General features: G+C 47.6%; 1 protein-coding gene across 1 annotated transcript in view; it reads right to left on the bottom strand.

Moving 5' to 3' along the window:
- Positions 1-1,001: 1,001 nt before the first annotated feature.
- LOC128071110 (E3 ubiquitin-protein ligase SH3RF2) overlaps positions 1,002-16,360 on the bottom strand; it is a 131,191-nt gene continuing 115,832 nt past the window's right edge. Inside the window, exons 6-10 of the mRNA XM_052664073.1 lie at positions 16,221-16,312; positions 14,590-14,760; positions 7,099-7,349; positions 3,262-3,620; positions 1,002-1,265 (exon numbers count right to left, since the gene is read on the bottom strand). Of these exons, the coding sequence (XP_052520033.1) occupies positions 1,002-1,265; positions 3,262-3,620; positions 7,099-7,349; positions 14,590-14,760; positions 16,221-16,312 (1,137 nt within the window). The remainder of the gene's footprint in view (positions 1,266-3,261; positions 3,621-7,098; positions 7,350-14,589; positions 14,761-16,220; positions 16,313-16,360) is intronic.

The following is a 16,360-nucleotide window of genomic DNA, read 5'->3' as shown; positions in this document are numbered from 1 at the left end:
TTCTCATCATCTCCTCCTTCTTATTCCCTTTCCTCTCCAACTTTATTTGTCCAGTCCCTTTTTACAGACACTTTCCTCTAGAAGAGACCCCCACCCAGCTCTGGATTGCCACCCTCCCCATAACATTGTTACCTTATCCTGCAACCCAGGGAAACATCTAGTCTGCCCCAAATAGAAGAAATCAGTGGAAGTAAAGACTGTTTGCAGTGCAAACAGAATGAATATCTAAACTCAAACCCCTTATGAAGTTGTTTCTAAGCATGTTGTGTTTTCTTGGGGAAGTCAGTCTAGAGCCAAGGATGAACGATGGTCCATAGTATCATACAGGACCCTCTCCATAAGTACATGCTTCTTGCTTATCTACTGTGTAGGACTGTATGTGGGCAAACAAATTGAGAAGCTTCAAGTATGACAGCAGTCAGCTTTCTCTCTGACCTTGTCTGGAGCAAAGCCAGGGAGCTGGCTCTCTTTGGTTTAGAGGGTTCTTAGAATGTTCACAGCATTCGTCTCATACCTTTCCCAGAAGTTCTCCCTTGGCAGCCAGGATTGTGACTCAATGGAGGGGAAAAATATACAGTGCCTACTAGTGGTCTGGCAGAAGCTGTTCTAAGATGTTGAGGTCAAAGAAGTAACGCCAGCATTCTACCACTGTGATCCCCCGGCTGAACCCCGCTTTAGAGCATCATAGAAATTCTACACAGAGCACAGGGAATGAGGGGCGCACATTCCACACTGGGACGAGAGTGGGCAGGATGAGCTCCCATTCCTTGGTCTGGGCAGTCGTCTTGAGACATAGAATCATTACGTCTGCAAGGTCACCTAGTCTACCTTCCTAGCCAAGGCAGGAATCTGCACTCCCACCTGTCCTTTCCTGGAGCTAAACAAGGCAGAACAGGACCCATGCTCAAGTCCCCAAAGAACAGCAGGACGCCCTCAGTGGAGGCATACTATATTTAAATGCAATTCACCTCTTTGGGGTCTAGGAAAAGCCGCCTGTAGATTCATTTGCTGGGAAACGTGGTCTGCGTGGCTGAGGCAGTGGACGCCGGGGTCACAGTTTTGCTAAAAGCTGACTTCCTCCGGAGGTCTGTCTGCTGTCCAGAGTGGCAGCCACTTCGGTGGGCGAACAGGATGGTCATCTCCGGGCCCAAGGGGGCTGCCTCAGGCTGGGACCCCTTTGGGGTGGCTGGCTGTTCAGGCTTCCCGGAGGTGTGGTGTTTGGCGGGAGGAGGACTGTAGTTCTGAAATCTCACAGTTTTGACTTGCTGTAAAACAGGAGAACAAAGGGACATGGCTGAGGTGTGAGAACTGTGCTGTTTCCCCCGGGACTTGGCTCACGTTGTTCCTTTACCCTGTCCCTTCTGGGAATGCCTCATTCATGTGTTCCTCCAGCAAATACTTGTGTCTGCATGAGAGTCCACCAGGGATCACCACTCTGTCAAGTGCTATGTACAAATCCAAGAGTGAACAGAACTTCCCTGACAGATGACAGTGAGAACCAGTGCTTCCGTGGGGAAGAATAAGATGCTAAGGGAGTGGGTAGGAGTATCCAATTGAAGCTGGAATGGGACTTGTCAGGCAGGGCCTCCTAAAGGCGGAGTTATTTCAATCAAGAACTGAAGAATGGGGATTATCTAGGAGAAATAGAAGGGGCAATCACCGACCTAAGAACAGGGTCCTAGGCAAGAGGGTATGATCCTTTAGAGAAAATATAAGAAGTTCACCTCCCCTCTCTCTTCTCCACCTGCCAGTAAGGCCTGTCTTGAGGCCCACCTCTTCCCTGAGGCCTACCTGCTGACTGCGTCAAGTTCTGTGATTAACTTATAAATCCTCAAAGCAGAGCCAGCAAACTAGACACCGCTGACTACACTTTGTCTACAGAAGGTTTAAGAGTTTTAGCTGCTAACATGAAAAATTGGGAGACTGCATATATAAAAGTCAGGATTTCATCTGTCTCTTATGATATAGCTCAGGTGCACCGGGGCCAGGGCCCCATTCTGCCAACAGTTGGCTGGTGCTGATCAGCAGCTCCCTGTCTGTGTGGGAGTCACCATCTCACATTTGCATAAGCCTTTCCTCTCTCCCTTCTTTCCTAGCCTGTTACAGGATCTGTCTGGTACAATCAGTGTTTACCTTGGCCATTGCCTGTCTTTTGTTTGTTTCTTTAGTCGCTAAGTCGTGTCTGACTCTTTTGCGACCCCATGGACTGTAGCCTGCCAGGCTCCTCTGTCCATGGGATTCTCCAGGCAAGAATACTGGAGTGGGCTGCCATTCCCTTCTCCAGGGGATCTTCCTGAACCAGGGACTGAACCTACATCACCTGCATTGTAGGCAGATTATTGCTGAGCCACCAGGGAAGTCCCAAAACGAAACAGTAACAGTCACCTAATTTTCTTGTTACCTCCTCCATCCCACCATCCTTCTTTCCTCAAAGATATTACTGAGAACATAAAACGTTTACAAAAATTCTTATGTCTTCTTATGGAAAAGCCACAGAACCACAAAGGTCCTGATAATGGTCAATTGAGTAGTTACAGCTCTGTGTGACCTTGACAAGTCACTTACACTCTGCTGTGTCTCAGTTACCTCCTCCATACTGTGAACAGGTACACATTATTCCCTGTGTAAGCACTTTACTCATCTCATATAATTTCCACTCCGGTCCTGTGAGGCTATGACTCTTCTTACTGCCATTTTACGGATTAAGCAAAAAATCTCAGAAAGGTGAAATGTTTTAACCGGAGCCACCAGCTAGCAAGCAGCAGAGCTGGAATTCAAAACAACATTGTATCTGAGGCCAAAGCCATGCTTTTTCAAGTCACCCCTGGGCCTTGAAAGTAGGATGTATGAGATATTCTGGAAGCATCAAGGAGGTTCAGTAACATGTCCAGGGAGGATGGAGGTGGTATAAGGATGTGGAGGGGGGTTGTGTGTGAGGATTCCTTTGATTCCTCATCCATTCAAAGTTGAAATCTCAGGAGCTGAGACACTGTGCAAAGTTAGGGGTCTAAAGAGTCAGGCCCTCCTCACGTCACCTCATGGTCATGCATACATGTTCAGTGTGTCTAAATCTTTGTGACCCCCATGGACCGTAGCCTGCCAAGCTCCTCTGTTCATAGAACATTCCAGGCAAGAATACTGGAGTGGGTTGCCATTTCCTCCTCCAGGGGATCTTCCCAACCCAGGGACTGAACACACGTCTCTTGTGTCTCCTGCACTGGCGGGAGGATTCTTTACCGCTGCCATGTCACCTACTCCTACCTTCTCGCTGCTGTTTCTTGAGTTTTCTGGTTTCACCAGGATGGAGGGCGGGGCAGATGCAGGCGGTTTGGGGAGAGGCTCACTCTTGACGGGAATTTCTTTGCCTTCCATGATGAGGGAGCTGGCTGCCGTGTGGATCCTGGTGTCGCTGCCCCTGCTGACGCACGTGAGGGCAGGCTCCCCGGTGGGAGTGGGCTTGGGTCCCAGCTCTGCCGCCACCGTGGAGGCTGAGGAGGGGGCCCCCTGTGGCTGGTAGAACTGGAACTGTTGAGGCTGGACCACCATGGTGGGGCTGTGTCTGAAGGAGCCCACCACGAGGGTGGGGATCCCCGACTGGACGGGTCTCTGCAGAGATCCATCTGAGAATTATAAGACAGAGATATCAGCCCTGGGGCGGCTGACAGCAGCTGGGGGTGGAGGGGGGCCACTGAGTAGGCAGTACGTCCTGATATCCCAGAATAGTTAAGTGCTTTCCCAATTTGACTGTGCTCACATTCTCCCAGGGTCTTTCAAAGGTGACCTTATTCTTTTTTTAGTGCTGCTTGCCAGTGCTGGCAGCCAATGACTGGCTAGGTGAGTGTTGGTGGGGGGTGGTGTCAGAAGGTGTATTACCTCCATTCGTCCTCTGTCTGTCTCTCTGTCTCTCTGTCTCTCTTTCACACACACACACACACACACACACACACACACACACACACACACACACAGATATGAAGAAGACAGTCCTAAAGAGAGGGCTTCACAGTGAGAAGAGAACAGAAATGTCATGCAGACCAAAGAGGACACAAAAGCAGAGACAAAGCAAGAGACAGCAGACACAGACTCACAAGAATGAGTCAGCTGAGAGGCATGAGCAGGAGGGAGAGTGAGGAGAGAGGGGAGGGGACTCTGACCAACTTCTTGAAGAAAATTCTGATGGAAGCATTATGCCTGTGGTATGGGGACCTCTGCTCTTCATCGGGTCTGTGGGGAGGAAGGCTGAGTGGGATTTAGAGACCATGTCTACTGGGCAAATGTGACAGTAGTTGGAAGCAAATCTGGAAAGGCTATTTCCGAGTTAGGGTTGGGAACAGATGAGCTTCGGCAAGTCCCATGACACAAGCTCTGGAATCTGATCTCTTCTCAAGGAGCCAGGGGCTGGTCAGTCACATCACCTTCCTGCTCCTCGGCCCCTCTGGTTGTAAACTGGAGCTAACAACAGTACCTCATGGGCTGAGGTGAGATTATATTTTATGATGCATGCAAAGTGTTAGGATAGTGCCTGGAACATAATAAATGCCCCCATGTTTGAAAACTTTTTTTTTCTTTTCTAGGTAAAGGAGAAGCAAACTGTAAAAATGCATGCATGGTCTAGGAGTTTGATTTTGCCCCTTTCACTTCCCTGAGCTCATTCCCCCCTCCTTTTTTTTTTTGCTTTTAACTGAGATGAGCCTCCTCTGTAAAAGGAAGCCATTCCTTCCCCTCAAATTCTCTAGAACACAGGAGCTCCCCACCCCTTGAGAACATGTCCTATGGGTGATCTGGATAATCAGCAAGTTATTGTACTCTGAGGTGGGGAGTAGGAGAGACACCCTGAGCCACATTGTGGGTCATTTCTCCATAAGGGTCTCCCAGCATTTGCAGCCATAGCAGAGATGTTAGTCCTCTGTGACACTCTACGGACACATGTGTGAATCAAAGTTACGTGTGTCTGGCACAGAGGGCCCATCCAAGGCCATGTTCTGTGTCGTGACTCTTCATCAGGATGGGTGTGAACATGAAAAGCAGACACTCACTCAAGAGCGTCGGTATTCTCAGCCACCGCTGGCAAGCCAGCCACCGCTTACACGAGTCTGACCTTTCAATGTCGACATTTATTTTCCCACTGACAGCCCTGTGAGGTGCATATAGTCAATTCTCTGTCATTTCTCTTTGCTTTGGGGAGATTGATAGCTTGACCAGCCTCACCTTGGGGAAAGGGAGAGAGAGAAAGCTTCGGGGACCTAGAAAAGTCAAAGCCATGCTGGGCAGACCTGTCCTTGCTGTGCTGTGCTTAGTCACTCAGTTGTGTCTGACTCTTTGCAACCCCATGGACTGTAGTCCACCAAGCACTTCTGTCCACAGAGATTCTCCAGGCAAGAATACTGGAGGGTGTTGCCATACCCTCCTCCAGGGGATCTTCCCGACCCAGGGATCGAATCCAGGTCTCCCACATTGCAGGTGGATTCTTTACTGTCTGAGCCATCAAGGAAGCCCAGACCTGTCCTTAGGCTCTTGGAAATGAGTGAAAAATCAGTTTATTGCCATATCTGTTTATCTTATGGGTTCCTAATTTCCAAGAGGTTGGAGCTTATTACATGTGCACACAATGCAATCGGTCAAAACTCCAAGTTGATCAAGACAGATGTAAGGAAGAGAGGAAGTGTCCAAAAGGAAGTGGGAAACATTGCCATGGGGATGTTCTTCTTGGCATTCATAAGTGTGAACATTTCAGCACTACGTGAAATGATACATTCACATTATGGGTGGACCTAACATGATCTGCTGAATTGTAACAGCTATGATAATACTTATAAGACACTAATGCTATAAAAATAGCTAACATTTCTTGAGTGCTTATTGTGTGCCAGGCACCGTATCATTACTATTAAATGGATTCTTTTATTACTCTGATGAGGTAGGTGCTATTTTTATTTTCATTTTTCAAATGAGGAAACTGAAGACCCAAGAAGTAAGTAACTTTCCCAAGGCTATTGTGGTGGGATTACTTATTGTGTGTGTTGCAGGGAGAGGGGGGAGGATGGCACTGGAGGGTGCAGGAGGGAGGCACGAGTGGCTCAAATTAAAACAGGCAAGACTGCTGAGATTAGTAGCCAAGCAAGCGACTAGAAAGCACTGAGAAAGAGTAGAACTAAGATAACTGCTTTAATTTTCTGAGGGCATTTTCCTGTGTGGCATATTGCCCCAATGCGAATCCTTTGCTCTGACTAGTACTGCATGTTCACCTTTATTTTTTTAAGATCGAAGGAGGGATGGCAGAGCCCAGGCTAAGTCAGGGGATGTTGAACAAATCAAGTTAGCTTAGCTTAGCTTGTTGTCATCTTCTAGAGAGGTGTACAAATATAGAGGTTTGATGTCTTATAGAACAATGGGTCTCAGAAACTTTTTAGAACCTCCCAAAATGAAGTCTTATGCAGAGTTTCAATATATTAGAAGATAAAAGCACAGCTTTTAAGATGAAGGAAGTTATGTAGCTGCCATGCACGCAAGGTGGATGTTATATAAAAATAAAAGCAAGGTGCAGAACAGTGTATTAGATTACACGGTATGCATGTACATAGATGAGAACTTGGGACTGGGGGTGAAGGATTGGAAGGATATATTTGTACAATATAGTGTAATTTTGTATAATATAATTTTTAAACTTGTACATATATTAGTTAAACAAAGTGGGATTCAGGGGCTTTTAGCATCAACTCCTCTTTTCCTCCTCCCCTGCATCCTTCATTTCCCTTTTGGTACCCCCGAGGGTTTCCACGGAGCACAGTTTGAGAAACACTGATCCAGCAAGTGCTTTGGTCATTCTGTCTTAGTAAGAACCAGCATCCAGCCTAGGCCATGTTCTAATTACACGTTGGTACTCAGGGCTGGTATCATCCCAATCAGTGTGTGTGTATGTAGTGACTGAGGGCTGTGACCCTCTTGCTTAATCTAATAAAACAATTTGATATTTGGGAAATGTAAAGCAACCTTAAAGCAAAGATCCTTGTTTTTGCAAAACAAAACAAAACAAAACCCCCAAACCACTCTGTTTGCCCAGAGTGAGATCGCCCCCATCCCTCAGGTCTAGGCACGTACCTCTCTGCCACCACTTATTCTTTCTCATGCTACCTCGTCCTTTGCGGAGAGAGCCCTGCCCTAGGGTCCCCAGGCTGGCTGGGCTTCGCACAGGGTTGACTATGGCCGTGGGCACGAAGACAGACTTGAAGGGCCGGCTCTGCCGGGGATCACTTTCTGAAATACTGCCTTGGGAGGACACAGAGGAGGTGGATAACGTCCATGTGGTGTAGAGACCAGGACTTCGGGAGTCTGGAACGCTAGATGTCTTTCTGGTTGTGCAATTTTTTTTTTTTTAAAGAAATAGAAAAAGAAAAAATTCAGTCAAGAGTCCAGCCATATACCACAGTCAGCTCCCAACCATATACCACATGTGGCCTCTCCTCACCTACTCCTACCCATATATACATACCACACAGAGTCTTAAATAGATAGGCCTCAGCTCCCACACCTGGAATAACTGTGTGGGTACTCTAAGGGAGGGACGAGGTCTCCTACTAAGGCCTGGTGGGACAAGAAGATTTGAATTTCATCTTCTTTCACTCCAGCTCTGATCACTCTTCACCCCATGTTCCTTCAGCCCTGAGTTTAGAGCATAATACCTTGTATGTGCTCATCTCACTTTGGAGGGGCAGTTTCTTGTTTGTTCAGTGACTTGTCCACTAGATTCTACTCTTTGGAGGCAGAGATTTTATATGACTTATTTTATATCTTCTGTGTTCTGCATATATTATTAAAGTGTTGAAAGGCTGCCATAATGCACTTAGCACTGAAGCCAGCCATTCTGTGTCACACATTTTGAGCACTTAGGCTCAGATGGTAAAGAATCTGCTTGCAATGCAGGAGACCTGGCCTCGATTCCTGGCTTGAGATGATCCCCTGGAGAAGGGAAGGCTGCCCACTCCAGAATTCTTGTCTGGAAAATTCCAGAGGAGCCTGGCGGGCTCCACGGGGAGTCCATGGGGTTACAGAGAGTCGGACATGACTGAGTGACTAATACTTTCACTTTCACTGTATGTCTGGCATTGGCCAAGTCCTTTGCCCACATTATCTCATGCGTCCTTCACAGCAGCCTTCTGAGTTAGCAACTATAAATACTACTGTTTTGTAGATTTAAAAAATATAGATTTACTGGTAGTTGAGATTTGAACTCAGGTCCAGGCTGGCCCTTGTCACCCACGCTCTTATCACTGAGAGATACACTACCTTCTGGCTAGTCAGAGCATTCATCATTTGGAAAACCCTGTATCCTGCTTGAAATAAACAAACCAAAGGAGCTGGTAGGCCCAACACATGCCTCCACAAAACCTAATCCTTCAGCCTTAGGCTCTAATTTTTTTTTTTTTTAGGCTTTAATTTTTAAGAATAGTATTTAAATTTTGAAAACAGCAATCTCTTGCCCATCGCTTTCCAGCCTGCAGCTCCCTGAACCCCGTGGGGAATGGCTGTCACTTTACACGTTCCTCTTGTCCTCGTCCCATCCTACCCCAACATCATAGCCCCAGTGGAGTAGCTCTTCAATCACCTTGTCACTCTGTTGATTCAGTAACCTCTGCTAATTCCCTGGAGGTAACCAACTCAACCAAGGTCCTGGCACAAAGATGTCCCCATGTAGTTTCCTCCCTGTCAATGCCTCCAGGTTTCTCTTTAGGTAATTTCCTCTTATTTCTCCTTTTTCTCTCCCTCTTTTGCTTAAAAAATTGTATGTAGTCTAATAATGAGCCACCAGTGTTGCACAAGATGGGAAAGGCACCACTTAATGTGGCCAGCTCTGCCCATGAAGCATATGCAGCCACACGCCCTGGGGACAGATGCTTGTGGTGAGGGGGTTTCTGTCCACAGCTTTCATTTTCCTCTGGTCTCTGGGGATGCAGTCAGGGAAGCGGAGTGGGCTGGCCACCAGTCCGAGCTCAGACTGCATTCTGGAGATGAGGGCTGAGCCGAGAGCACTCCCCAGCGCTGGCTTTCATGGCAGTGTCTGCACCTGCCTGTGTTTTAAACAAAGACCTCAAAGTGTAGGATGCTGCAAAATGGACCAGCAACAGGGAAGACAGGCTCCAAAATGGTTGGCAGTGGCAGCGGCAGCAAGTACAGAAAAGTTAATGAGGCCTGAGCCAGGCTTATTTGACTAGTCCTTTCTTTGGACAATTGTTTATAGACTGAGGTGCAACCTCATTTTTCTGGGCCCAGATGAGGCTGGATTCCAGAAACTCCTAAATTTCAAGTCCCCTTCCCAACACTGAACCCTTCTATGTTTTTTGGCAAAAAGATCAACATGGGCTTCCCTGGTGGCTCAGGGGCAACAAATCTGCCTGCCAGTGCAGGAGACATGGGTTTGATCCCTGGTCCACGAGGGAACAACTGAGCCCAAGTGCCACAACTGCTGAACCAGTGTTCTGGAGCCCAGGAGCTGCAACGACTAAAGCCTGAGCACCCTAGAGCCTGTGCTTTGCAACGAGAGGCCACTGCAATGCGAAGCCCATGCGCCACAAATAGAGAGTGGCTCCTGCTCACTGCAACAAGAAAAAAGCCCAAGTAGCAATGAAGAAGACCCAGAGACCCAGCACAGCCAGAAAAAAAAAAAAAAACCACTCAGCACTTACCCAGCATGTTCTTCTAACATCAAAATGCTGTGCTAACATACATTCATTAATCCCCATGACACCCGAGATCTGCAGACGTTATGATCCCTGTTTTCTAGATGGAGAGACTGAAAGGCATTCTGGGTTTAAGGGGGAGGTGAGCATGTTGCCTCTGATTTGCCCCACTGTACTGCTTTGAGTGTGTCCCCCTTTCTACCTGAGATATAAGCCCTTAAGAACTTGTGTAGTACATGAAAGGGGCCTGACACATGTGCCCTCTACCCTGCTCAGTACTGGCAGTAGCCTCTTGGTAAGGCAAAAGCTTGCACTGTGACAGTCTTTATACAGTTCTGTGTAGCAAGTTAAAGGACAGTGAGTGGTGGCCCACCTGTCACTTTTCTCTACCCCTTAGGCAATGGGATGGCATATGAGTCTGGTGAAGGCTGCCTGAAAGAGAAATATCCCAGCTTACTGGGCAGAAAGGCGTTTATTGGGAGGACAGAAAGGAGTGGAAAGAGCGTGGAAACAGGATCCTAGGGAGGCTGCTGAGAGTGGGAGGCAGGAGTCTGAGGTGGGGAGTGTCTGATCAGGGGCTGCTGCTTGAGTGCTCGCCATGAACGGTCTTCAACTTGGCCCATGTACTTTCCTCCCTTGTTCCTTCCTTGTTCCCGTTTCCAAGTTCTGAGAGGCTAAGCCTGTCCCCCTCAGCTGTGGTGATGAGCTGAGGAGGTTGGGGAGGATGGGGAGGGGAGAGGGAGAGTGAAGAGGAGGAGAAGGAATGGGGAGCAGCTGGTTTCTGCAGCCTCTAAAATGGGAGGAAACATGCCTCCATTGAGACTGGGTGTGGAGGAGGAAACCCAAAAGCATGTAGGTGCTGCTACAAAGGGCCTGAATGAAAACATGACAAGTGTTGTGTACCCCCGACCCACGGGCTATCTCTGGGATCTGGGGAATAGGTCGTGGTGGCAGAGATCTAGGTGTGGTCAGCATAGCTGGACAGGCTGGCGTTACCCTCTAGCAGAGTGCTGGAGCTTCACACACCCCAGCAGCCTCTCCTCTTTCGGTAATTAAAAGGCTCACTTGCTGAACCGTAAATCGAAACCCTGGCATTTTGGTCAACTCTGGTCTCTCAGTTGATCCCCAGACTCTGTCTGGCTCAGTGCATTAGGAGATGATGCTGATTAAGAGCAAAGGTTCAAATCTCAGGGGGCACCTCACACCTTGGAGGTCTGGCTGTCTTAGAAAAGGCAGTCCTGTACACCATGGGGGCTGGAGGTAGTGCAGAGCCATCCCTGCAAACACACAATGAAAATGGGGGGAGAACCTCTCACTCACACAGAACCAAAGAGCAGAAAGTGACCTCGCACATGTAGTCCAACCCACTCAGTCGCAGAAACTCCACTGACAAAGGTTGGCCTCATTTAGCCCTGAGAACTGGGAGGAACCAAGCCTCCCACAGTGAGAAGGGTTGTTAAGAACAAGGGTGAGCTGCCCCTAGATAGACAAATTGAGCATGTCATCTGCATCCAAGGTTTTGGGGATGGAAACTTTCTCTGCATCTGGGAGGCTGTCAGAGGAAACATACACACAGAGAAAGCATTGATCTGGTGTCAACTAATAGCCCTAAGGAGATTATACTGTGACAGTGACTTTCCTTTCTGGAAATGCTGATTTCCTGGAAGCAAACACACACATCAGCATCAGCATCAGCAGCATCTCAATATATGCACATAATCAGGTTTCTATGAGCCAGGGGTGGGGAGGGACTCATGGCCACCTACGGTGCTGCTGAACATCTATCCACCATCAGACACACTGCCACCTCAGATAGAGTGAGTCGAGAAGCTCATCATTTGCCCAAGAATAGATCTACCTTGGAGAAAAGCCAAGGAGAGAATGGGAAGCTGGAGCCTTGAACTACATTGGAACAGAGTCCCATGTGCATTCTAGTTAGGGTGACCTTAAGTCCAGATTTTCCAGGGAGAGTCTCAGTTTACACCTGCACTCCTGGTAGTGTCCCTCTTCTATCTCAAAAGTGTCCTAGTTTGGATGATGAATTATACAGTGACTCTTACTTTAATGGTTTTTTTATGGAATAATCAGGACTTTAGGCTAAGGCCTGATGCAAATGCCCCACTAGAGTAGTAGAGATGGCCCTAGAGAGTTCACGATAGTTTCTTCCAGGGAAGACTATTCATGTGTTAAGGTAGGTCTTTGCTCTTCTCTGTCACTTCTGAACTATCCTCCCACTCTCCTCAAGACTTCCCAGCTTGGACTCACAAGAACAGACTCTACCATTTCCTACTCTGCCTTGTTGCAGACATCACTTTCCCTGTTTCCTTGAGGAACTGAGCTCCCGGCTCACCGTCATTCTCTCCACCACAACGGATCTTACCTCGATGATTTCATCTAGTCTTTGGGCTTTCATCTTAAGCCTAGACTTCTTTCTTAAATGCTAGATGTGTATAGACGCAACCATTTACTAGGAATACTAAGGCATCTGAGACAATGTGCTGCAAACCAGGCTTTTGCTTCCCCTCACTAACACCTCAAAACCTGTTTGTTCCTCTTTTGGATTTCAACTCCATCTCAGTAAAAGGCAACCTTGTCTTCAGTTACTCAGGATTCACTTTGAATCCTCTCTTTTTACACCCAGAATTGGATTTGTCAGAAAATCCTATTGTTTCTACCTTTAGAATAAACCACAATCTAACCACTGCCCCCTCCCTCCCTCCACAGCCAGCACCTTTGTTCATTTCACCGTCAACACCGCCCCCCTTCCCGCCCTAGCTCCCCCCAACCCCGACCCCCCGGATTCTTACCATATCCGCTTAACCAGTCTCTCTGCTTCCACCTTTCTACAGTTTACTCTCAACCCAGCAACCAGAGGGGTTCTAATTACAATGCAAGTTAGATCATGTCACACTTCTGCTCCAAGCCCTATAACATGGTTGAAGTCACATTCCTCATTATGACTGAGCAAATTCTGAATCTGAATCCCTGTCACCACTCTGGCCTCATCTTGTAGGAGCCCCCTCCCTTCCCTAATCCAGCCCCTCGGCCTTCAGGTCAGGGTGCTCCTTCCCCAGGGCCTTTGATCTGTCCTCGCTGTTCCCTGGGCCTGGAATGCGCTTCCCTGGAATGCGCTTCCCGCACCCCTCTGTTCTTCCTTCTCACCGCTCAGCCAGCCCACCCCCGACCAGACTATTAACATTGTAGTCACCCCTACATAAATTCTATCCCCCTTTCCTGACTGATTTTTTCTCCTTAGACCTTATCATCAGCACACCACTTATATTCCTTACACGTCCTTTCTGTCCATCCCACCAGAGTATAAGCTCCAGTGGGCAGAGATTTCTGTGTATTTTGTTCACTGGTGTTTCTCCAGTATCTAGAAGGGTGCCTAACCTACTGTGCTCAGTATATATTTGCTGACTAAATGGATTAAAGCATCAGTTATAGGCATCCTTAGTTTGCCTTTGGGGATTTTGCAAATTTCTAACAAATTCCAAAAACCACCGAAGGGAGTAACTATGACCTTCTATTCCAACTTTCTGGCATGCAAAGAAATCTTTTTGCCTGGATCTATTGGTACCCACACTTTGCCTGTATTCTATCTAGAAAGGGGATCCGCCACCTCAATAAAAGCAAGCGCAGTCTTTTATTGAACCAGAATCTTCTAAGTTGTATTCACTGGTTCACTGTCCCCTGAGGGAACAAGCCTGCTTCCTGATCTACACCGTCTATTATGGTCTCTCTGACCCTTGTCTTCTGCACTCAAACAATCCTAGTGTCTTTCTAGGTTTATCCAGTGATGTAGCTTCTATTTTCTCACCATTGCAGCCCTCCTCTGGACACACTGCCCACCTACAGGAAGGTCCCCCAAACTGGCCACATATGACTCCTGCTCTAACCCCTATAGAGAACAATGGGATTATCCCTTTCCTTGGAGTTATGACTCTCTGGTATGTCATAAAGGTAGTGTTTATGTGTGGTAAGGGGCTTGGTACCTTGTGATAGGCTTTGCCTGGACTTATAGGGGGTGGAGGTAGCACCTGGACGTATAGGAGGAGCCATGGATAGTTTTGGGGGCCTGTGTGTACTTGTGGTTGTATGAGGTGGCTGAACAAACTGTGCAGCAGTGCAACTGATGAATGTGCCAGAGAATGAAAAAGGTTGGGAAAGCTGTTTGGAAAGAAGACCTGCAGGGTAACTAGCACATGAGTGGGGTGTTGGATGTATGGGTAGTGGTCGGAGTCACGAAAACCTTGCCTAATGGCACCACATCCTGGGAAGTCTCCTAAGGTGCTCCCATAGGTCTTCTGATCTTTGGGCTTTCCCATTGTTCTATGATTATGGAGTGTCTGGGTGAAGACAGTGAAGAGTGATTTGTGGGGGCTGTACAGTAGAACTGAAGTCTAGTTCCTGAGCAGGCTGGTTAACTGCACATCACGTTCATCATCTGTAAAATAACACCCACCTACTGGGATACTCGAGCATGCTGCTGCTGCTGCTGCTAAGTCACTTCAGTCGTGTCCGACTCTGTGTGACCCCATAGATGGCAGCCCACCAGGCTCCCCTGTCCGTGGGATTCTCCAGGCAAGAACACTGGAGTGGGTTGCCATTTCCTTCTCCAATGCATGAAAGTGAAAAGTGAAAGTGAAGTCACTCAGTTGTGTCCGACTGGAGCATAGCCAAAGAGTTAAAAGATGCAAAAGTATCAATACTTGTAAAATGTGAAGAGCTATTTAAAAGATAACTATTTTACTTTTTTTTTTTTTTTTAAATTAACCATTAGGAGGATAGTGAAGCAAAAATTGTTTCTTGGCCCACGCTCTGAAAGGATTGAGTCTTTCAGCCATTCCACTCAGAGATGGACTCTTGCCTAGATGATCCAACCCTCTGATTCCTGAGATTGGAGAGGACGCACCTGAAAATGGGGATGACATAGTTGTTGGGGAAGATGCCAACTCGCCCGGTCACCAAGGAGACGCCCCTGAGCCAGCCGTCCTGGTACTTGCCCAGGACCCTGACACCCTCTCCCTTCTGTAGGTCCAGTTCATCAGGTCCATGGGCTGAGTAGGAGTGCAGAGCTACAAACCTGGGGAAACACAGGGAACTGGTGAAGGACGCTGGTGAGTGTGCCTAATGGAACCAGCAAAGGGTGAAGGGAGAGGAAAACTCAGAGTCCATGACCCAGTGGTTAGCACTAAACATCTTTTAAGAATTGAAACCTCACTATGTAAGGCAGATAGAAATGGTGGAATCTTACTGCAGTTGCAGTGGAGGGCCCCAAATCCCTGCCCCCTCCATCTTCTCCCTCCTGCATAGAGTACTCTGAAGCTCCAGGTCACTCACTGAGGTCACATCAGTATTTTGACATTGGGGAAACCGGCTGAGAACAGAGAAAGGAGTTGGTGACCAGGAATCAGTGGCAGAGTTGGGTCGAAAGCCTGAAAGTGATGGTTTTATATAGGATGCTTGTTCACACTGCTTAGAGTACCCTCAAGACAGTGGTCACAGCCATCAAGGTTCAGGGAACCGAGGGGTCAGCATAGAAGCCTCTCTGATCCATTCTCTCTCCTGAGGGTAGTGACGTGTCTGACTCACAAGATGCTAGCTTAATGTAGGCAGGAGATGGACATGGGGTAGTGGGAGGCAAGGGTTAATTTCAGTGTTTCAGCACACAGTGGAATGAATATTGGCTGCACTGTGGGATGGAGGAAGATGGGCTTGAAACGTGGCAGAAATGTTCTTGGGTTGGAGCAGTGACTTTCCACTCTGAAGTCCACATAGTAGCTTGGGTAGATAACATCCAGGTATGAGCTGGGAGATAAAGACCCTGGGGAGTAGTTAGGCTTTGGAAGGAGAATAATTACCCAACTAAAGGCATTAAAAATAACCCACTTTGCTTTCCCAGATTTGGCATTAAAAGTGTATGGCTTCGAGCTGGATAGACGCTAAAGCAGCAGTTCCCAATCTTTTTGGCGCCAGTGGGATGGTTTCAGGATGATTCAAGTACATGTTCAAGTGCACAAAGTACATTTATTGTGCACTTTATCTCTGTCATTATTATACCAGCTCCACCTCAGATCATCAGCATTAGAGCCCAGAGGTTGGGGACAACTGCTCTAAGGACTTTGAGGCACTGAAAGGTTTTATCAAAGGGGCTAGGAGAATGTTCTCATCTGCAAGATTTCTTTCCCTCCTGAAATGTTATATTTATTTCTCACTGATACAGCAGCATCTACTGATGACCAAGCATTGTGAATCTAAAGAAAAACAACAGAAATCACTCAGTACCCAATCTCCCTGTAAGGTTTTGGTACATAATCTAGTCTCTTTCTGCTTTTGTAAAATAATGGGCCAGGATGATGTAGTTCGGTAATTTGTAATTTTCATCATTTCCTTTGGACATTGTAAAGGAAGGGAAGCTGTTGTTTCTCTGCATGGGATGGTTAGGGATGGGGATGCTTGATGACAGAGGGATGGCAAAGATGACTGTTCTGTGCCAGGACCAGGAGTGGAGGGTTGAACTCTTTTCTTTTTTTTTTTACTCACATGTTAGCTGAGAGGTGTTGCTGGGAGCCAGGAAGACTGACAATGGCTGTGGAATGTCCTGGGGAGGCAGGTGCAGGGGGATAGGTGCTGACCTGCAGAAACAGCAAGCATTAGGAGCCAGACCCACAGCAGAGCTGCTG

The sequence above is a fragment of the Budorcas taxicolor genome, unplaced genomic scaffold (assembly GCF_023091745.1).
Source record: "Budorcas taxicolor isolate Tak-1 unplaced genomic scaffold, Takin1.1 scaffold152, whole genome shotgun sequence".
Classification (NCBI taxonomy): domain Eukaryota; kingdom Metazoa; phylum Chordata; class Mammalia; order Artiodactyla; family Bovidae; genus Budorcas; species Budorcas taxicolor.
Note: the sequence above shows the minus strand (reverse complement) of the source record. Positions and strands in the feature narration are given on the sequence as shown.